Source organism: Carcharodon carcharias, chromosome 15 (assembly GCF_017639515.1).
Source record: "Carcharodon carcharias isolate sCarCar2 chromosome 15, sCarCar2.pri, whole genome shotgun sequence".
Taxonomy (NCBI): domain Eukaryota; kingdom Metazoa; phylum Chordata; class Chondrichthyes; order Lamniformes; family Lamnidae; genus Carcharodon; species Carcharodon carcharias.
In genome coordinates this window covers 90,567,242-90,591,081 of record NC_054481.1, presented here as the reverse complement: position 1 = coordinate 90,591,081, position 23,840 = coordinate 90,567,242, and the positions used below count along the sequence as shown (strand labels likewise).

Genomic DNA, 23,840 nt, shown 5'->3' with positions numbered 1-23,840 from the left:
CACGGACTGACACACACACACACGGACTGACACACACACACACGGACTGACACACACACACACGGACTGACACACACACACACGGACTGACACACACACACACGGACTGACACACACACACACGGACTGACACACACACACACGGACTGACACACACACACACGGACTGACACACACACACACGGACTGACACACACACACACGGACTGACACACACACACACGGACTGACACACACACACACGGACTGACACACACACACACGGACTGACACACACACACACGGACTGACACACACACACACGGACTGACACACACACACGGACTGACACACACACACACACGGACTGACACACACACACACACGGACTGACACACACACACACGGACTGACACACACACACACGGACTGACACACACACACACGGACTGACACACACACACACGGACTGACACACACACACACGGACTGACACACACACACACGGACTGACACACACACACACGGACTGACACACACACACACGGACTGACACACACACACACTGTCTGACACACACACACACTGACTGACACACACACACACGGACTGACACACACACACACGGACTGACACACACACACACGGACTGACACACACACACACGGACTGACACACACACACACGGACTGACACACACACACATGGACTGACACACACACACACATGGACTGACACACACACGCACATGGACTGACACACACGCACATGGACTGACACACACACGCACATGGACTGACACACACACGCACATGGACTGACACACACACGCACATGGACTGACACACACACGCACATGGACTGACACACACGCACATGGACTGACACACACGCACATGGACTGACACACACGCACATGGACTGACACACACACGCACATGGACTGACACACACACGCACATGGACTGACACACACACGCACATGGACTGAAACACACACGCACATGGACTGAAACACACACGCACATGGACTGACACACACACGCACATGGACTGACACACGCACGCACATGGACTGACACACGCACGCACATGGACTGACACACACACGCACATGGACTGAAACACACACGCACATGGACTGAAACACACACGCACATGGACTGACACACACACGCACATGGACTGACACACGCACGCACATGGACTGACACACGCACGCACATGGACTGACACACACATGCACATGGACTGACACACACACGCACATGGACTGACACACACACGCACACTCTGTTTCGCATGCGCACGCACACACTTTCTCGTACGCGCACACACAGCCCGATGCGCACGCACAGCCAGACATGCACGCGTGCACATGCAGCCTGACACGCACGCAGACAACGCAGCCTGACACACACGCACTCGATGTCTGACACATACGGAAAAGCTCACACACACACACACACCAGAGTCTGACCCATGCTCTATCTCTCACACGTACACACACACACACACACAATCTGACAGGCATGCACACACAGCCTGACATGCACACACAGCATGACAAACACACACACACACAGTCTGACACACGCACACAAACACACACACAGACACACACACACACACGCACATACAGAGTCTGACCCATGCTCTATCTCTCACACGTATACACAAACACACACACACACAAGCTGACAGGCATGCACACACAGCCTGACATGCACACACAGCCTGACATGCACACACAGCCTGACATGCACACACAGCCTGACATGCACACACAGCCTGACAAACACACACAGCCTGACAAACACACACAGACACACACACAGAGTCTGACACACACAAAGTCGGACACACGCACACACACACACACACACAGTCGGACACGCGCGCACACACACCGTCGGACACACGCGCACACACACACACACACAGAGTCGGACATGCGCGCACACACACAGAGTCGGACATGCGCGCACACACACAGAGTCGGACATGCGCGCACACACACAGAGTCGGACATGCGCGCACACACACAGAGTCGGACATGCGCGCACACAGAGTCGGACACGCGCACACACACACACAGTCGGACACGCCCGCACACACACAGAGTCGGACACGCGCACACACACACAGAGTCGGACACGCGCACACACACACAGTCGGACACACGCACACACACAGAGTCGGACACGCGCACACACACAGAGTCGGACACGCGCACACACACAGAGTCGGACACGCGCACACACACAGAGTCGGACACGTGCACACACACAGCCTGAGACACGCGCTGCCTGATGCACTCGCGCACACGCGCTGCCTGACGCGCACGCGCTGCCTGATGCGCAGACTGACACACTCAGACTGACACGGACAGTCCGACACACACATGTGCAGTCCGACACACCCGCGCAGTCTGACACGCGCCACCTGACACGCAGACGCGCCGCCTGACACGCAGGCGCGCCGCCTGACACGCAGGCGCGCTGTCTGACACGCGCCGCCTGACACGCAGGAGCGCCGTCTGACACGCAGGCGCGCCGTCTGACACGCGCAGACACACCATCTGACACGCGCAGACACACCATCTGACACGCGCCGTCTGACGCGCCGTCTGACACACGCAGTCTGACGCAGACGCGCAGTCTGACACGCGCGGCCTGACACAGGCGCGCAGCCTGAGATGCACGGCCTGACACACAGGCGTGCAGCCTGACACGTGCCGCCTGACACGCAGGCACGCCGTCTGACACGCGCCGCATGACACGCAGACGTGCCGTCTGACACGCGCCGCCTGACACGCAGACGTGCCGTCTGACACGCGCCGCCTGACACGCAGTCGTGCCGTCTGACACGCGCCGCCTGACACGCAGGCGCACCGTCTGACACGCAGGCGCACCGTCTGACACGCGCAGATGCGCCATCTGACACGCGACGTCTGATGCGCCGTTTGACACACGCAGGCGCGCAGCCTGACACGCGCGGCCTGATACGCAGGCGCGCGGCCTGACACGCGCGGCCTGACACGCAGGCGCGCAGCCTGACACGCGCGGCCTGACACGCAGGCGCGCAGCCTGACACGCGCGGCCTGACACGCGCGGCCTGACACGCAGGCGCGCAGCCTGACACGCGCGGCCTGACACGCAGGCGCGCAGCCTGACACGGCGGCAGGCAGACACACCATCTGACACGCGCAGACACACCATCTGACACGCGCCGTCTGACGCGCCGTCTGACACACGCAGTCTGACGCAGACGCGCAGTCTGACACGCGCGGCCTGACACAGGCGCGCAGCCTGAGATGCACGGCCTGACACACAGGCGTGCAGCCTGACACGTGCCGCCTGACACGCAGGCACGCCGTCTGACACGCGCCGCATGACACGCAGACGTGCCGTCTGACACGCGCCGCCTGACATGCAGACGTGCCGTCTGACACGCGCCGCCTGACACGCAGGCGCACCGTCTGACACGCAGGCGCACCGTCTGACACGCGCAGATGCGCCATCTGACACGCGACGTCTGATGCGCCGTTTGACACACGCAGGCGCGCAGCCTGACACGCGCGGCCTGATACGCAGGCGCGCGGCCTGACACGCGCGGCCTGACACGCAGGCGCGCAGCCTGACACGCGCGGCCTGACACGCAGGCGCGCAGCCTGACACGCGCGGCCTGACACGCGCGGCCTGACACGCAGGCGCGCAGCCTGACACGCGCGGCCTGACACGCAGGCGCGCAGCCTGACACGCGCGGCCTGACACGCAGGCGCGCAGCCTGACACGCGCGGCCTGACACGCAGGCGCGCCACCTGACATGCAGACACGCCGCCTGACATGCGTAGCCTGACACGCAGACGCACTACCTGACACGCGCCATCTGACACGCAGACGTGCCGTCTGACACACAGACGCGCGGCCTTACACACAGACGCGCGGCCTGACACGTGCGGCCTGACACACAGACGCGCGGCCTGACACGCGCGGCCTGACACACAGGCGCGCGGCCTGACACGCGCGGCCTGACACACAGGCGCGCGGCCTGACACACAGGCGCGCGGCCTGACACACAGGCGCGCGGCCTGACACACAGGCGCGCGGCCTGACACACAGGCGCGCGGCCTGACACACAGGCGCGCGGCCTGACACACAGGCGCGCGGCCTGACACACAGGCGCGCGGCCTGACACACAGGCGCGCGGCCTGACACGCGCGCGGCCTGACACGCGCGCGGCCTGACACGCGCGCGGCCTGACACGCGCGCGGCCTGACACGCGCGCGGCCTGACACGCGCGCGGCCTGACACACAGGCACGCGGCCTGACACACAGGCACGCGGCCTGACACGCGCGGCCTGACACGCACACGCGCAGCCTGACACGCACACGTGCAGCCTGACACGCACACGCGCAGCCTGACACGCACACGCGCAGCCTGACACGCACACGCGCAGCCTGACACGCACAGTCTGACACTCAGACCCGCAGTCTGACACACACAGTCTGGCGCACGCACGCACAATCTGGTGCATGTACACATGCACAGTCTGACCCACAGTCTGGCGCACACACAAGCACAGTCTGCGCAAACACACACACGCACAGAGTCTGACGCACAGACACGCGCACAGATCCTGGTGTGCACACACACACAATCTGACACACACACTCGCACATGCACCCTGTATTAGAATAAGATCCAATTCCTACATTGTGAAAAAGTTAGGAAAGCAAAGGAGCACCCCCTTCTCCTACAATAACATGCAAACTTGAAGGGATTGATTTGTTGATTTGCTCATTTATTTGATTTAAAGAGAGAGGCATGTGAGATATTGGGTGTTGGTTCGGGAGGAGACAGGCAATTATAGTGTAGCATTATGCAAATAAATCTAGTATTAAGTAAAGATTGTCATTTGGTTTTCTATTTCACCATCTGGCTTTAAGAATTTTAACAATGGTAATGATAGAACAAGGGATATGCCAGGCATTAGATTACAAATTGTGGCTGAATATAATCTGCTGTTGTTGTTGGCTGCAGCACCTCATGGACAACCACTTTCGAGTTGTTAGATCTGTCCTAATCTATCCCATTTAGCAGACTGGTACTGTTACACAATACGAAGAAAAGTGTTCTTAGTCTGAAGGTGAGACTTCATCTACACAAGGGCTCTGTAACAGTCACTATAACAAATACCATCATGGACAGATACATCTGGGAAAGGTAGATGGGTAAGGATGAGGTTAAGTGGATTTTTCCCTGGTGTTGTTTCTCTCTTTTTTTTTAGTTTGCTGTGAAACATGGACTATTTACAGCTATCAGGAAAGGAAGCTCAACATCTTCTCTCTTTGTGATGTAAACTGGGCATGACATTGAAGGCCAAAATCATGAATGCAGGAGTCCTCTCAAAGACAAATCTCCGATGTATGGTTGGCCGAGGCAACTTCGCTGGCTCAGGCATGTTCACAGCATGGAAGGCAGATGCATAGGCAAGAATTTTCTGACAAGGCAGGTGGAGCCAGAAGACCAGTAGGACACCAAAAGGTCCACTTCAAGGATGCTTGCAAGCATGATATGAAGGCTCTAAACATCAATTTTCACACATGGGAGACACTAGCCAATGACAGAGGAAAATGGTAACATCACCTGTGGGCTGATGTGTACCACCAGGGAGATTAGTGACTTCAGAGGTTTGGCAACAGACACCAACAGCAAACAACATTATATGTGGCAGAAACCGCCTCTCACAGATTGCTTTCTTCAGCCATTAGCAAAAGTGCAGCATATGAAGCTACCAGATCCCCAATGGGTTTGCTGCACTTCCATCATCTTATGTAGATGGAAGGATGCTGATGATGTTTCTCTCACTACCAGCTGCATGTCCTGCCTGGCAGCTATGTCCTTAAGGACTCAGCTAGCTGAGTGAGTGGTGCTACCAAACCACTCTTGGTGATGGATATTGTAATCCCCCAACCAGAGTACATTCTGTGCCCTTGCTAGTCTCAGTGCTTCTTCCAAGTGCGTTCAACACAAAGGAATACTGTATCATCAACTGAAGGGTCCTGTAACATGAACTCATTAGATACCTATTTCCGTGGTTGTCACAGCTGATGTCCATATACTTTCATGCTTTACTAACAAAGAATAGGAAAGCAGTCCCAACACAGTTCTGGCAAGGTACTTTTAATTAAGCAGTTGCAAGTTGCATATGCTTCTGCTGCAGAATCACAGAATTATTACAGCACAGAAGGTGGCCATTCAGCCCATCATGTCTGCACTGGCTCTCTGAATAAGCAATTCAGCTCGTGCCACTCCCTTGCTTTCTCCCTGTAATCCTGCATATTCTTCATTTTCACATAACAGTCCAATTCCCTTTTGAATGCCTCGATTTAACCTGCCTCCAACACACTCTCAGGCAGTGCATTCCAGAACTTGACCACTCACTGTGTGAAAAAGGTTTTCCTCATGATACCTTTGCTTCTTTTGCCAATTATTTTAAATCTGTGCTCTCTCATTCTCGATCCTTTCACGAGTGGGAAATTTCTCCCTATCTACTCTGTCCAGACCCCTCATGATTTTGAATACCTCTATCAAATATCCTCTCAGCCTCCTCTTCTCCTAGGAACACAATCCCAACTTCCTCAATCTATCTTCATAACCGAAGATTCACTAAGTCTGCAGCCTTTTGTACTGGAAGCATACATGTTTTTTTATTTGTGCATGAGATGTGCATGTTGCAGGTAAGGCCAGCATTTGTTGCCCATCCCTAATTGCCCTTGAGAAAGAGGTGGTGAGCCGCCTTCTTGAACCACTGCAGTCCATCTGGTGTAGGTTCACTTGCGTGTTGTTCGAGAGGGAGTTCTAGATTTCTGATGCAACGACTCAATCCACCACAACTCAAAAAACACATTTAATATAGACATTCATTGTACGAGAGATTTTTCATATTATAATACAACTTGCTTTGAGACAATGCTCATGCAAAGTTTCACTTTACCTCCAGCTTCTGCTTGGTGTCTTTGCCCAAAAGGTCTCTGATCTCTTCATTGTAAATTTCCAAATATGAAGCCCTCACCAGGAACTTTGTATTTTCTGTACACTGTGAGTGAACACACAGTGGCAGTTAAACCACTTAAACTATTTACATTTCGCTGCAAAATAATCAAAGTACTGAATGGGAGTAAATCTAAATGGAATAATGTTGAATAATAGCTGATTATTTCATTTTATGAATAGCTAAGGAGGAAGATACTGTATAAGGAGGAAGACAAAAACAAAGGTAGAATATAACTATAAATAGCAACTTAAAATGTACTTTTTGGGGTCACTGTTCTTTACTTCCTCCCACAAGAACTCAAGTAATCAACTATCTCCTAATCCTTCAATCCTACCTCTAGGACTGGTGAAAGTGATTTAACATCCAGTTTTATTTTCTTCCCTGTGGAGAGCTGCTTCATCTCTGGTTTGGACAGTGCTGACAGAATAACTGTGATCAGGAACTCACCACGTGCTGAATCCCAAATGCAAACCAGTGTTCTGCTTTATTAGGAATCTTTGAAGCACATCTGAATATGTCATTACTTATGCTTCATGAGGACATGTACCACACCAAATGTTCTGATGTTAAAGCAGGATTGAATTCATTTTTGTGCACGTTTAACACATTAGGACACAGATAAACACGACAAAACTAGGACAACCACTGGAAAAACTGAGACATGCAAGAAAAACTGCATCACCATCTCCTTTGCAACTTTGATTCCCACAACAATTCAATAGATAACCCCAGGAAACTCTGAGCTATAGCTTAACTACCTGGATACTCTCAAATATATGTTCAAAAGCCCTGGGAATAACTCCTCGTTGCGATGTTGGATGAGAAATGCCTTGCATGGTGAATGACTTCCCACTTCCTGTCTGTCCATAGGCAAATATTGTTCCATTGTAGCCTTCAGTGACACCCTAGAAAAGAATGAAATTACTCATAATTGAAAATTATAATCATAAAGGCATAAAACGGTGTCTCGATCAGACTGATGACTATCATGTGTGGTATGGAAACAAAGATGATTTTTATATTTATATGGTTTTTAAGAGTATATCCACAAAAATACATTTATTTTTAAAGTTTACTTTAAAAATTTTGCCTCTCCATTTCCCTCCCCTCCTTTCTTAAAATCCACCTCTTTGTTCTTATCTTAATCTGTCTCTACCCTGGGCATCTGTTTCTCCCCAAACCTCTAAACATTTTTATGAGTTTCTGGTGAAAATAAATGTTTTGTGTCTAGCATAATTCATCATATCTATATCCTGCCTCAAATATAAAAAGTTACTACTGTCTCATTTTTAATCATCAAAAATACATTCTTGCTTCACAGGCTTTCACCACTTCTCAAAGTTCTTTCCCCATCTTTTAAGCAACCACATTGTTTTCTTCTGATATCACACTAGCGACCACACTTCAGAGTACCTTACTGGCTCTAAAGCACTACCTCAGCAAGTACAGGGATTGAACCAGTACTGTTGGTGTTATTGTCTGCTATTCTGCACCATAACCCTAGCTAACTGAGCTAATCAGCACTCCCCTACCCCACTGAAATAATAAGAAATAATAAGGGTTAAAACAGCACTCATTTTATGCTATAAATGTATCACACTATCCTAGGAACCTCATTCCCCAGAATAGAGACTAGGACTTTAACAATGAACCCCCCTCCACATTGGACAGGAAATGGTTTACCAAGTGAAATCCACATAACCTGACCACAATTTTGATGTTGAGAGATATCAAGGCATCCGTAAGTTCTTACTGTGAAGATGTGGAACACTTAACAATATCTTTAAATCAGCTTCCAGTAATGCAATTATGTACCCAATTTTAAAATAACTTGTTCTGCACCAGTTTCCTGGGGGTCAGGAAATTTAGGTTGAATTGGAGGTGATGGTTAACAGCTCCTCAAGGTAATTTTTTCTTTCAGCACTCCTTATAAGCCAGGAGGAACAACAGTGCTCCCTCCGGGCCTCTCAAGGAAGTTTCATCCTCCCCCCAGCCCTAATCTCTAGCCTCACCTCACCTAGCCCTCTTGATTGCAGATCTCCCCATCCCGATTACCAAATTGAGCTTTCTCATCAATGGTGACATCCCATCTCTTCCGATTGCTGACCTCCCACTATGTCCACTCCTGGTTTTCGACTGGAGCTTCCTTCTGATTGCTGACCTCTCCCCACCTCCTCCTCACTCCCCACCTCCCAATTGTTAATCCTTGCAGGACACCACTAAACACATCCTGCTAATTGGAATACCTCTCATTGTTCCTACTATTTGTCTCCTGCCACTCAGCCAATTTCCTAACCAGGTCAATCATTTGCCTTCAATTGCATGAGCTTCAAATTTAGCCAACAGTCTATAAAATGCCTTCTGGAAGTCCATATAAATAACATCCATAGACATTTCCCTGCCCATTGTACGAGAGATTCTCTTCAAAATATTCAATCAGGTTCATCAGGCATGATCTACCCCATACAAATGTATAAAAACAAAAAAACTGCGGATGCTGGAAATCCAAAACAAAAACAGAATTACCTGGAAAAACTCAGCAGGTCTGGCAGCATCGGCGGAGAAGAAAAGAGTTGACGTTTCGAGTCCTCATGACCCTTCGACAGAACTGTCAGTTCTGTCGAAGGGTCATGAGGACTCGAAACGTCAACTCTTTTCTTCTCCGCCGATGCTGCCAGACCTGCTGAGTTTTTCCAGGTAATTCTGTTTTTGTTTCCCATACAAATGTATGTTGGCTCTCTCTGATCAGCTGAAAATTTCCAAGGTGTTTAGTCACCCTCTCTTTAATTATTGACTCTAGCAATTTCCCAGCAGCAAATGTTAGGCTAGCTGGTCTATAATTTCCTCATTTTCTACATTACATTTCTTAAATAGTGAGGTGGCACACACAATTTTCCCTGAATCGAGAGAAGTTTGGAATATTATAGTTAGGGCATCTGCAATATTCTCATCTACTTTTTTTAAAACCCTTGGATGAAAACAATCTGGTCTGGGGGATTTGTCACACTATAGTACCATTATTTTATTTATTACTGTTATTTTGTTCACATTAATTTTGGATAGTCCCTCAGTAAATATTAGTTACATTGGAACGTCTGGCACACTGGCCTCTTCCTCCATGATAAATACTGATGCAAAGTGATTATTCAGCATGTCTGCCATTCCTTATTTTTACTGACAATATCACTAAAGTGATCAATATCATTAAATCTAATGATTTCTGTGACAAATGAGAAGTCTAAAGCCATTGTTCTCACATTAATTGTGATATTGTCAAACATATCCAGATAGATATTAGTTGTAAGAGAATTATGAAATTCCATTTATTACAACATAGGACTTGTTATTTTCTTTCATCTGCATGCGTTTTTCTCTAATGTCCATGCACAATATATATTATTCACAACCGAGAAGAAAGATGGGTAATGTGATTCCAGCTCTCTCAGGGTGTCATTTTATAGTGTCTTGAGCATCTCACTCTTCAATTTTATACTAGATAACTATCAAGAAAGAACTATGGAGATTTATAGCACTGAGCTGGCAATTTGGCCTATGTTGCCCATATCAGTTATTTGCTAAGGCAATTTGTGGATCTTGGGTGTGCTTTGGAACAAAGAAACATCACGGTGGAGTAGCAAAATTTGTTCTTTGTTATAAAGGAACATTCAACCTTCCCAACGCTGAACGTATCTTCTTCCCTGTATCAGGGAAGACAGAGGTGCACAAGTATTGGAAAAGTAACTTTCAATTTTAGTTCATCATCCATGGAAGAAATCAGTCAAATCAATATTGCAGACCCAGTGGGAAGAGAAACATTCATAGCTTTAGTTGGATAAATTAAAGTAAAAAAAAAATGAGGGATGGAGTATTCTGCTTAGTGAAGAAACGTCTAACCACATTCATGTTTAGGTGTATTGCTATAGTGGACCCAGAGTGAAAATTAACCTTCAGATGATGCTACAGAATTCTCAGTAGCTTTAATGAGAGAGAGCAAAGCTGCAGCAATCAGTTGCAGCGTTGCAACTCACTTATAAACAGTCATGACTACATTGAAGTATTTTGCAAAGTAACTTATTTATAAGGAATCTGCAACTTTAATCCACATTCCACCTGGATTTGTGGTAGGTAGATTGTTGAGAGAACCAGCATGAACCCTGGCAGCCTCCCTGTGGGCTCAGGTGAGGGGCCCCATGTTGGCTTTGGTCCTCCAGCAATCTCCCTCCTGCCTTCACCAACTCCACCCTGCCCCTCACTGGTGCCTGCCTGACTGACCTTGGTGCCCCAGACCCCCTTACAAGGTAGAGAGGATGGCCTGCTTTCATGGCATCCTCTTCTTCCAGGCACCATTCCAGCAGTGCTCACTTGGTGTCGCTGCTGAAAAAATGGAGCTGTTGGCCCTTTGATTGGCCAGCAAATCCTGGGGACGGGCAGCTGAACTGTAAAGGGATAACAGCCCCAAGTGCGACTGATTAGCTGCCTGAACCCAAAAAATACAGCCAGGGAACCCACAAATGGTTAAGGTGTTGTTGCCCTTGGCTTTCCAACCCATTTTCAGAAACCCAACACAACACCAAAATTCAACCCAAAGACCCTCTCTTCACATGGAGGACATCCTCCATCATGTTGTGTAAAGTAAGATAGTAAAACAGGGCCAGCAGCTCAAAACATGATACCTATGAAATGCTGCGGGTAATCAGCAAAGGCAGAACTGTATTCTACCATAATCTGTGGCCTCATAGTCCATCATATATCTCACTCCTACACCCTCATCAAGCCAGATGACCAAGACAGCACCAGATGTGCCTGAAAGGGGTGCCAATCTGGTGGAGATACCACACAGGACTAAATGCATGTGAGTACAAAAGACAAGATCAAAGCACCAGCAGTGCTGAGGAGATGATCCGTATTGGCCTTCATATAAGGTTCCCACAATCACAGGTGCCAGTCTCCAGCCAAATCGATTCACGTCACGTGATATCAAGAAATTACTATCTAAATCTGATATGGGCCCTGACAACATCCCAGCAATAGTGCTAAAAACCCGTGCTCTAGAACCAGCCATAGATCTCTCCAAGCTATTCCAGTACCGCTAGAACACTAGCATTACCCGACAGTGGAAGACTGCTCTGGTCTGTCCCTTCCACAAAAAATAGGACAGATCCATTCTAACCAATTAACATCCAATCGGCCTACTCTCAATCATCAGCAAGTGATGGAAAGAGTCGTCAACAATGCTATCAAGGAGCAATTACTCACCAATATCCTGCACCCCAAAGCTCAGTTTGTGTTCTGCCAGGGCTACTTGACTCCAGATCTCATCACAGCTTTTGTTCCAAACATGGACAATACAGCTGAATTCCATAGGTAAGCTGAGAATAACTGCCCTTGACATCAAGGCAGCATTTGACTGCATGTGACACCAAGCAACCCTAATAAAATTGAAGTCAATGGGGATCAGGGAAAAATCTCGCCACTGGCTGGAGTTATATTTAGTGCAAAGGAAGATGGCTGTGGTTGTTAGAGGCCAATCATCTCAGCCACAGATCAGTGCTGTGGAGGTTCCTCAAGGCACAGTCCTAAGCCTAACCATCTTCAGCTGCTAACAATGAACTTCCCTCCATCATAAGGTCAGAAGTGGGGATGTGCACTGATGATAGCAGTCTTCAGTTCCATTCGAAATTCCTCAGATAATGAAGCAATTTGTGCCCACATGCAGAAAGAATTAGGCAACTTCATCCAGGCTTGGGTTGATAAGTGGCAAGTAACAACCACACCACACTAGAGTCAGGCGATGACCATCTCCAATGAGAGTCTAATCACCTCCCCCTGACATTCAACAGCTTTACCATTGTCGAATTCCCCACTATTAAAATCCGGGGATCACTACTGATCAGACAATTAACTGAACCAGTCATATAAACACTGTGGCTACAACAGCAGGTATGAGGCTGGGTATTCTGGCAAGTGAATCATCTGCTTCCCAACAGCCTTTCCACCACCTTTAAAGCATGTTAGAAATGTAATGGAATACTCCCTGGATGAGAAGTTACAACAACACTAGAAGCTCAACACCATTCAGGACAAAGCAGCCTGCTTGATCAACACCTCATCCACCACCTTGAACACTCACTTCCTCCATCACTCCCACAATGTGTACTATCTACAAGATGCAATGCAGAAACATGCCAAGTGTTCTTCCACAGCACTGCAAACTCTACCATCCAGAAGGATGTGGGCAGCAGATGCAAGGAAAGACAATGTCTGCCAAGTTCCCCTCCAAGTTACAAACAATCATGATTCAACATTTCAATGACATTGCACTAACGCTGGGTCAAAAGCTTCCTATCTAACAGAGCTGTGGGAGTACTATCGCCACTCAAGACAGCTGTGGTTCTAAAAGGTGGTTCATCACCACTGTTGCAAAAATCTGATTTCATAATTCATATGTTTTAGAAATATACTTTTAGTCTGGGGATTGGAATTTTTAAAAATGTAAATACATGGAAAAACTTGATTGAGAAACTGTTAATTGTATTAGGGTGACAGTGGGGTAAAGATAACGTCACTGGACTAGTAAACCAGAGACCCAGGCTAATGCTCTTGGGACATAGGTTCACATCCCACCACGGCAGCTGGTGAAATTTGAATTCAATTAATAAATCTGGAATATAAAGCTAGTCTAAGTAATGAAGACCGTGAAACCATTATCGATTGTTGTAAAAACCCATCTGGTTCACTAATGTCCTTGAGGTCTGACCTGCATGTGACTTCAGACCCACAGCAATGTGGTTAGCTCTTAAGTGCCCTCTGAAATTACCTAGCAAGGTTAGTTCAAGAGCAATTACGGATGGGCAACAAATGCTGGCCTTGCCAACAACGCCCACATGCCATGAAAGAATAAAAAAAATCAACCAGACCTGGATTAATTACAGTTCAAGGGATAACCCATGTTCATTCAATAAGGTCAGAGTTGGAAGTGGGAGACCTAAACAATGGGTGACCCATCTTTGAGATTTTAGAAGGGACAGGGTGTCTACAATTATTTCACTAAATAATTTAAATTACTTATATGGTCTCCAGATCAAAGGAGTTAACAAAACCTTGTAAACAGGGAAATTCCTTGGTGAAATCACCAAGTCTGGAAAAAGGGTTGTTGTCTCCATTAGAGATATAAAATATTCTTAGAATCAAATAGTTGTTTTGAAGATAAAAGATAATTAGTTTACATTTCTGCTTGGTACAACCCGAAGTATGCCACGTTACTATGGAAATGGGCCATGCAGGGATATACTATTGTTTTGGGTTTTATCCGTGCGGATCTGCAGTCAGCTCATTTGGAGCTCTGCAAGAAGTTAGTTTGAAGCAGCTTGGAAACAAATACAGCATCTGCCAAGAGCTGTGAACCAGCAGTTGAAACCACAACAGAGGGCTATCAGAAACCCAGGAGGTTTTCTAATGTTCAGCCACTAAGGAAGAGTGCAGTGAGAGCCCCAAGCTCGAGCTGAGGCATCCTAGTTTATGAGATCTTCAAGGAAAGTTGAAGGATCGCTTAGCCATAATTCAACAGAAGGATCCCCAGGAAATCCAGTACCTCAAAGAATAGCTGAAACACCAAAGCAAAACCAAAGTGAATTCCAGAGAGCTGTGGCATACCTTGGCTTGGTCGCAGGAGAAGTGAATGAATCCTCAAGAGTCTTGTAATATAAAAGTGTCCCAAAAGCATAATAATTCTCATAATATTATTGTGATTTATTGTAAAAGTAGATTAATAGTGGGGGTTTGTGTGTGTGCGTGTGTCTACGTGTGTGACAGTGAGAGAGAGATTTAATTGAATTGGAGACAGTTGGTCTGGAGGATTTGACTCATCAAAAGAAGCCAGGTTTGAAATGCTAAAAACATGGCTGAAGTCTTAGAATTTGAGGTGAGGCAAATTTGCATTTTTAGATAAATCAAAGTAGTTTAAATCTCAAAGAAAAGGTAGGATGTTACACCTAGCCAGAGGAGCTAGGCCAAGCAGTGCTTTTATTTTTCCCAAAGGTTACTGACAATATTAGCACCCTGAAAGGATTTATATTATGAGAAAAGCAAAGTTCCAATGACGTATGGGAACAATGGGATTTACATTAAAAGGGAGAAACATGTATAAAGGAGATTGAAGCTATGTGTCAGGGAAGGCATTGTAAGTTCTACCAGAAATGTGAAAAGCCTCCAGTATCTGCGCATTAAGCCTGCTGTCTACAAAAACTGAAGCTAGGAAAAACCACTGTGAATCTACTGTCCAGTGTATTGTGTTGACTTGCCTGGATCTGTTTAAATCTATTTATTTTCACTGTTGCCTTAACGGGGGTGTAACTGGAAGCCAGATTAATTAGGGGTTTTAGGAGTTATTATAGTAGTAATTTGTAGACCTATGTATTTGCGTGGAATGCTTTCTTTCATTAATAAATGTTTAATTTAATTTTCTAAAAACTATCTCTAAAGTCTTGGTGGACTTAGTACTACTGAATTCAGGGCACGCACCTCAAAATAAATACAAATTGCAAAACCATTGCGACTGCATGATCAAGGTTCCCTCATGGATTTGACCCGCCTGGCACACATCATCTGCCACGTCATAACATAAGGGAATTCTTGGGTAGAAGTAAAAAGTAGAATGGGGTGTGATGAAAGTATAATAATTTTCATAATACTTTTCTGGTTTATTGTAAATATAGTGTGTTTATTTTTCCCAAAGATTACTGACAATATTGGCAACATGAAAGTTTTTATATTATGAAGAAGATACAGTTTCAAAGACATATGGAACAATGGAATGTACAGATTAAAAAGGCAGAAACATATATAAAGGAAAATGAAAGGCTATGTGGAAAAAAGGCCATGTAAGATTTAACAGGAGTGTGTGAAATAGCCTTAATTAAGACTCCAGCCATGTGTGCATGAGCCTGCTATGTAACAAAACTGAAGTTGGGGAAAAGCCATTTGGAATTCCACTGTCAAGTGGATATTGTGTTAACTTGCTGGTTCTGTTTTAAATCTAAAATCATGGACTGTTGCCTTAAGGGGGGTGTAACTAGGGGTCAGGTTAATTGGGAATTTTAGGAGCTATTATAGTAATAAGTAATTTATAGTCTTATGTATGTGCTTGAAATCCTTATATTTTGTTAATAAATATTTTAATTTCATTTTTAAAATCTCTAAGGGACTTGGTGGACTTATTACTTCTGAATTGAGTGCACACACCTTCTCATAATAAATATAAATTGCAAAATTGTTGGATAGCGTGACCAAGTTTCCCTTATGGATTTGGTCCACCTAGCACACATCATCTGCCATGTCATTACAAATTGGGGGCTAATTGCGGGATATTTGAACTTCTTTGGTGAATTTTAAGGCTATGAGTACGAGAAGCACATTGAATTCAGGAGTTGGTGTGAGGGATTTTTAAGGTGGCGAGACTGGAAAAATGGCTGTATCCATGACTAAAACAGTTTTGGAAGTAGAAGACATAACTCTGATTGGATTACAAAAAGTGTCTAAGGGTGAGTTAACAGAATTGGCGGATAAGTTACTGTTGTGGTTACCTGTAGGGGCAAAGAAAGTAAACATAGTTGAAGTGATAGCATAGCATTTGAAATTGGAAGTGATACCTGAAACTAGTGAGTCATATCTGGAGGTCATGAGACTTCAGTTACAAATAAAGAAGCTTGAATTTGAACAAGTAATGGCAATGAAAAAACTTGAACAAGGGGCAACAGAGTGTTGGCCAGGGGCTGCAGCTGAACTGCTGACACAGGCAAAAGCAACTTTTGACCTGAAGTAACCTGAGTCCAGTCACTGACCTGAGCAACTTTTGAAACCTGAGCTCCAGTCACTGGGCTGAACTGACTAGAACCGGTTTTGAAGTAGCTGAGTGTCTTGAAGACAAAGGAAATGTGATGAGCCCTTATTTAGAAAAGGAGGAACGAGGTGATACTGCAAGTCTTGGAACAGAGCCAATGACAATATGCCACAGATCAGGCAAGCAGGCCTAAACCAATGGGAGAGAGACAGCACAGCTTGAAGAGATAAGATTCAGTATAATACTGGAAGGATTTCGGGTGTGGAGCAGCGAGACTCCAGAGACCAACCATCGCAGAAGCGGAAGAACCTACGTCAGCGACGTAGAGACACAAAAGAGAGAGAAAGAACGGAACGACTGGCCAGCGTCAGCTCTCCTTTTCGGATATTAGCTTTTATATTCTGTGACCACTCAGGGAGTGTCAGAGAAACCTAGTGGGTGTGCGTTTAGATCCTAGTTTTGTGTATAAAACTGTAAAGCCTGCTGTAAACTGCATGTCTATATTTAACCAGATGTATAAGCTATATGTAGATGATCTAACGACATGAATAAAGCAAATTTAGAGTTAAGAGAGAATTGCCTCTTCTCCTCTTTGTACTAAGCCAATAACCATTATAGGTGACCTCCGGCAACAAGAGAAAGAAAAAGGTCAGAGAAAGAGAAGGAAAGAGAAAAAGAGAAAGTATTTCAAAGAGAAATGGAAATGTGAAAACTTGACCTCCAGAGGGAGAAGATAGCAATAGAGGAGAGAGAGAAGGAATGAGAAAGGGAATACTGGTTTAAAAAGCTGGACCTTAAAAAAAAGACCTCAGAGGAAGGTTCTGACGTTGACAGAATCTTCTACCTAAAGCCCAGTGGGTAGATGTTTGAATTTGTGCAAGCTCTTCCGAAGTTTGAAGAAAGGCATGCAGAAGCGGTCTTTATTTCATTTGGGAAGATAGCTAAACAGATGAAATGGCCACAAGAAAACTGGACATTGCTTTTAGAGTCTAGGTTAATGGGTAGAACTCATGAGGTTTATGCTTCACTGTCAGAAGAAGTATTGGTGGATTATGATGCACTAAAAAAGGCTATTTTGAGTGTATATTAGTTGTTTCCTGAGGCATACAGGCAGAAATTTAGGAATAAAGGAAATAGCCTAGGCAAACTTATACTGAGTTTGAGAGAGTAAACAAAGTAATTTTGACCGGTGGATATGGGCATTAAAGGTAGAGACAACATAACTTCTCTTAGAGAAGTTATTCTTATTGAAGAATTTAAAGATTCAATTCCTTCAGTAATGAGAGCTTATAAGGAGGAACAGAGGGTTAAAACAGTAAGACAAGCAGCAGAGATAACTTATGATTATGAGTTAGTTCATAGAGCTAAACCTTTTCTTCATCACCCTTTTAAATCAAAGAAGGATAGAAAGTGGGAAGGTGAAAGGAAGGTAGGTAGTTAGGGAAGAGAAAGAGTAGTTGGAAATTCTCAGGAAGATTTTTCTCAGACTGAAAAGGAAGGTGCTAAGAGTAAAAGTGGCACTTGAAAATTGAGGCACACGAAATCAATGTGTTGGAAGTTACAGGGAAAATTTGTTACAGTTATTGGAATGCAGAAAAGCTCTGGAAGTAAAAGTACTGTGGATTTTATGGTTCGGGAACAAGAAAAACCGGTGGTTTGTGTACAGGGAAAGCAGGAAGAATCAGCGATAGGTAAGGAAGGTATGTTCATAACTTACCCAAGGGAATTCTGAAGAGCAGGTTGCAGTAATGTTTAAAGATTTCGTATGTGAAAGGGGAAATCTTTCCATGTCTACAGAGTGGAAAGGTAAATAAATTAAAATTTTAAGAGAGACAGGGGCTAGTCAATTCTTAATATTATGGGATAGTGATATTTGTTGTTCTGAGGGATTATTGCAGGAAAAGGTGATAATAGGTGGGATTCATGGAGATGCTAAGTCTATTCCATTGGAGAAGGTAAATTTAAAGAGTAAGTGGAAAACAAGTGAGGTGATTGTTGGAGTAGTGGAACAATTGCCCATTGTAGGGGTTCAATTTATTTTACGTAATTATATAGCTGGGTCATGGAAGTGGGTGATGCCGACATTAGTTGAGCAACCTGTGGCGGTGCATTCAATAGAGGTGTTACAGAAAGCGCATCCGGGATTGCTTCCAGATTGTGTAGTAACGAGATCACAGACTGACAGGTTGAAACAGGAAGAAGAGGAAGTTAAAAGACAGGGAAGAGGTGAGGAAGTTCAATTATCTGATGCTATCTTTGATAAGATTGTTCAGGGAGAGAGAATGGAAGAGAATGAAGCTAAAATGTTTATTTCAGTTCAGTTGGTAAGGCTAGAACAAAAGGATCCACGAATAAAACAGTTATATCAGACAGCTTACTCAGAAACAGAGGCCAAATGTATTCCAGAATGTTGTTACTTTAAAGGTAATGTGTTAATGAAGAATTGGTGACCGTATCAAATTTCAGCAGATGAAAAATGGGTGGATGTGCATCAGATTGTTACACTATCTAGATATAGAAATTAGATTGTTGTGACATGGCAGATGATGTGTGCCAGGCTGACCAAATCCACAAGGGAAACTATCGCGCTATCACAACGGTTTTGCGATTTGTATTTAGCACGAGATGTGTGCATGGAATTCAGAGGTAATAAGTCCTCCAAGATCTTTAGAGATTTTAATAATTAAATTAAAATATTTATTAACAAAATATAAAAGATTTCAAGCACATACATAAGACTACAAATTACTTACTACTATAATAACTCCTAAAATTTCTAATTAGCCTAACGCCCTTTACACTTCCTTTAAGGCAACGACCCAAAATAGATTTTAGATTTAAAACAAACTCAGCAAGTTAACATAATACCTTGGACGGTGGAATTCCAAATGGCTTTTGCCCAACTTCAGTTTCTTTGCATAGCAGACTCATGCACAAATGCTGGAGGCTTCATTAAGGCTATTTCACACACTCTTGTCAGATCTTACATGGCCTTCTGACACATAACCTTTCATTCTCCTTTATATATGTTTCTCTCTTTTTAATATGTAAATGATATAATTCCATATGTCTTTGAAACTGTATCTTCCTTATAATATAAAAATTTCATGTTGCCACTATATATTGTCAATAACCTTTGGGGAAAACAAAAACATTCCTTAGCCTTGCTGATCTAGCTTGTTGTAAACAGACTAAGATCCATTTGAAATCCAAATATCCCTGCATTTATCTAAAAATGCAAATTCATTTCACATCTTAGATGCTAAGTCAGCATCCATGTTTACTCATTAGCATTTCTTTTGATGATTTAAAGCTTGCAGTCTACTTGACTCCAAATGTAATTAAAATCACAAACAGACCCAACTATACTTACCCCCATAAACCTACTTAACAATAAACCAGAAACATATTATGCAAATTATTATACTTACATCACAGACACTGAGACCACCTCATGAAATTCCAGTAGGGGGCTATTTAGAAATTAAAAAAAACATAGGTGAAAATACAAAAACATTTCTATTGGTCTGGATTTCATAGAGATGTAGTCAAATTCTGTAGAATATGTCACACTTGTCAGGTGACAGTGAAACCACAAGCAGTGATTAAGCTGACACCAATTCCAATTCAAGCATTTGAGAAAACTTTTACTAGGGTCGTGACTGATTGTGTATCGCTGACAATAATGAATGTGTCTACGAGGTTTCCTGAAGCAATACCTTTGCGAAATATTAGAACAAAGAGAATTGTGAAAGAGTTGACTAAATTTTTTACAAGATATGGTTTGCCAAAAGGAATACAATCAGATCAATGTTCAAATTTCATGTCACAACTGTTTGAGGACGTAATGAACAGTTTGGGGATAGAACAGTTTAAAATCAACAGCTTACCATCCTGAATCACAAGAGGCTTTGAAAAGATGGCACCAAATTTTAAAAACCACGACGAGGGCTTATAGTCAAGACTATCCACAAGAATGGGATGGGGAATTACCATTCTTGTTATTTGTTATTAGGGGTGCTCCTAATGCATAGGCTGGTTTTAGTCCTTTTGAATTAGTCTACAGTCATGAGGTAAGGGGGCCACTGAAATTGATTCATGGTGGGTCAAAATTCGGAAACTACTCTCCTGGATTATGTAACAAACTTCAGAGAAAGATTGAACAGTGCATGTGAGTTAGCTAGGGAACATTTAAAGATATCACAGCAAGTGATGAAAACAAGGCAGGTAGGAGAGCCACAGCTTGTAATTTTATTGCTGGGGGAAAATTGGTACTTTCGTTTCCAGTACTGGGTGAATCATTAAAGCTAAGGTTTAGTGGGTCTTACAGGATTGAATAGAACCTGAGTGAAGTAAATTATTTAATAAATACTCCAGATAGAAGGAAGAAACAGAGGGTGTGTTAAGTAAATATGCTTAAAAAGTACTATGGCAGGGAAGAGGACCAAAAGGAGATATTAGTGGTGATCGATGAGGAGAAAGGGGTAGAAATGAAGGATTCTGAAATTAAGTTTCCTCTAATGAAATTGGATAATGAGGGGGTACTTAAAAATTTAAATGTAATATTGAGTTACCTTCATGACAAGTGTCAAATTGATTTGGAAAAGCCATTGCAATCACACAAAGCTATTTGTGAGAACAAGCTGGGGAGGACAAATTTAGCTACACATGAAGTAAGAATAGGGAATTCATTTTCAGTAAGGCAACATCCTTATAAATTAAGTCCAGCAAAGTTATCACAAGTACAGAAAGAAATTGAATTCATGCTTCTAAATGACATCATTGAGTCTAGTTGCAGTAACTGGAGTTCGCCTATTGTGATGGTATTGAAACCAGATGAAACATAAAGACTGGGTATGGATTATCAAAAGGTGACTGCAGTGACAAAAGTAGATTCATATCCAATACCATGGTTGGAGGATTGTATTGAGAAAGTGGGGCAATCAGAATTTATCACAAAGATTGACTTGCTGAGAGGATGTTGGCAAGTACCGTTATCAGAGAGACCGAAGGAGATATCAGCTTTTGTAATGCTAGATGGACTTTATCAGTTTAAAATCATGCCATTTGATATGAAATATACACCAGCAACATTTCAAAGACTGACAAAGTAACTGCATGACTGAGCAATTATGCTGTTTATATTGACGACTTGATAGTTTTCAGTCAAACATGGGAGGAGCATTTATAACATCTGGAAGAATTATTTAATCAATTTCAAGAAGCTAATTTGGTAATGAACTTGGCTAAAAGTGAATTTGCAAAAGTGCAGGTTACATATCTAGGCCATACCATTGGACATGGTAAGATGGCTCCGCGAGATATGAAAGTCAAAGCCATGGTGGATTTCCCCGTGCCTACATCAAAACGAGAAGTTTTGAGATTTCTGGGCATGAATGGGTTTTACCGGAAATTTGTACCCAATTTTAGCAGTGTGGTTGCTCAATTGACGGAACTATTAAAAAAGAACAAGAAGTTTCAATGGACAGAGGAGTATCAGAAGGCATTTGACAGTTTGAAAATTGTATTAACTACACCACCAGTTTTGGCAGTACCTACTAATGCCAAGCAATTTAAATTGGCTGTTGATGCAAGTGATGTAGGCATTGGGGCTGTACTGTTGCAAGAAGATGAAACTGGAATTGAGAAACCAATAGGGTATTTTTCATGAAAGTTGAATGTACAACAGAAAAGTTATTCAATGATTGAAAAGGGGACCCTGGGTCTGGTGTTAGCATTGCAGCATTTCAAGGTTTATGTTGCAAACAATTTGTCAGAAACAATTGTTCATACGGACCACAATCCTTTAAAATTTCTGGACAAATTTTGAGACCAAAATACAAGGCCGTATTACTGCGACCATTTAATTTACAGATTATACATGTGGCTGGACGAGAAAATCTAATTGTAGAAACATTGTCAAGAATTTAAAGCTCAAAGAGAAATTGGACATTTAAAACCTGGACACTGGACTAAAATGACCTCTGTTAATACCAAGGATTTGTATATATATTGTTTAAGGGAGTGGAGCAGGTGGACAGAAGGCCAGTGATAGGTGGGGAAAAAGGAGAAATTGACAAAAATGTCATGAACTAAAGGACAAAGGGAGTTTTAATGGTAGTGGTAATGGCTAAAAAAAGGTGCTGATAGTGGCAAAGGTAAGAAAGCAGAATGTGATATTAGCAGAACAAGGGCCAGCACTCTGGGAAAAAAACATGAACAAGTTTTGGGTATAGGGTTGGGGGGAGGGGGCAGTGGTAGGGAAAAACAGGATAGAAAATGGGATAGAATGGGGGATAAAAAAGGGATAAAAACATAGATAAATGAATAAAAAAAATAAAAATGAATGTAGAATAAAGGGGTGAAGATAGAGAAATGAGTTCATGGACTGAAGTTGTTGAACTCAATGTTAAGTTGGAAAAGGCTGTACAGTGCCTGGCTGGGCTTCACTGGAACATTTCAGCAGGTCAAGGATGGACATGTGGACATGAGAGCAGGATGGTGTGTTGAAATGGCAAGTGACAGGAAGGTCTGGGTAATGCTTGCAGACAGACCAGAAGTGTTCCACAAAGTGGTCACCCAGTATGCGTTTGGTCTCCCCATTGTAGAGGAGACCACATTGGGAACAGCGAATGCAGTAGACCAAATTGAAGGAGGTGCAAGTTAAGTGCAGCTTGACCTGAAAGCAGTGTTTGGGGCCTTGGACGGTGAGGAGGTAAAGGGGCAGGTGTTGCACCTTCTGAGATCACATGGGAAGGTGCCACGGGAAGGGGATGAGGTGTTGGACACCCTAGTCATTGGTTGTCATTGACCAGAAATTCAAATGAACCAGTTACATAAATACCGTAGATAGTAAAGCAACTCAGAAGCTGGATAATTCTGTGGTGAGTGGCTCACCTTCTGACTGAGGGCAAAAAATTATGGAAATATAAAAAAGAAACTCACTGGGCAATGAACGAT

The 23,840-nt window shown here is 44.2% G+C and overlaps 1 protein-coding gene across 1 annotated transcript in view; it reads right to left on the bottom strand.

The window, feature by feature from the left end:
* Positions 1-23,840, bottom strand: part of kif17 (kinesin family member 17) — a 395,176-nt gene that overhangs the window by 370,115 nt on the left and 1,221 nt on the right. The window contains 2 exon segments of the mRNA XM_041206957.1: positions 6,983-7,084; positions 7,801-7,947. Of these exon segments, the coding sequence (XP_041062891.1) occupies positions 6,983-7,084; positions 7,801-7,947 (249 nt within the window).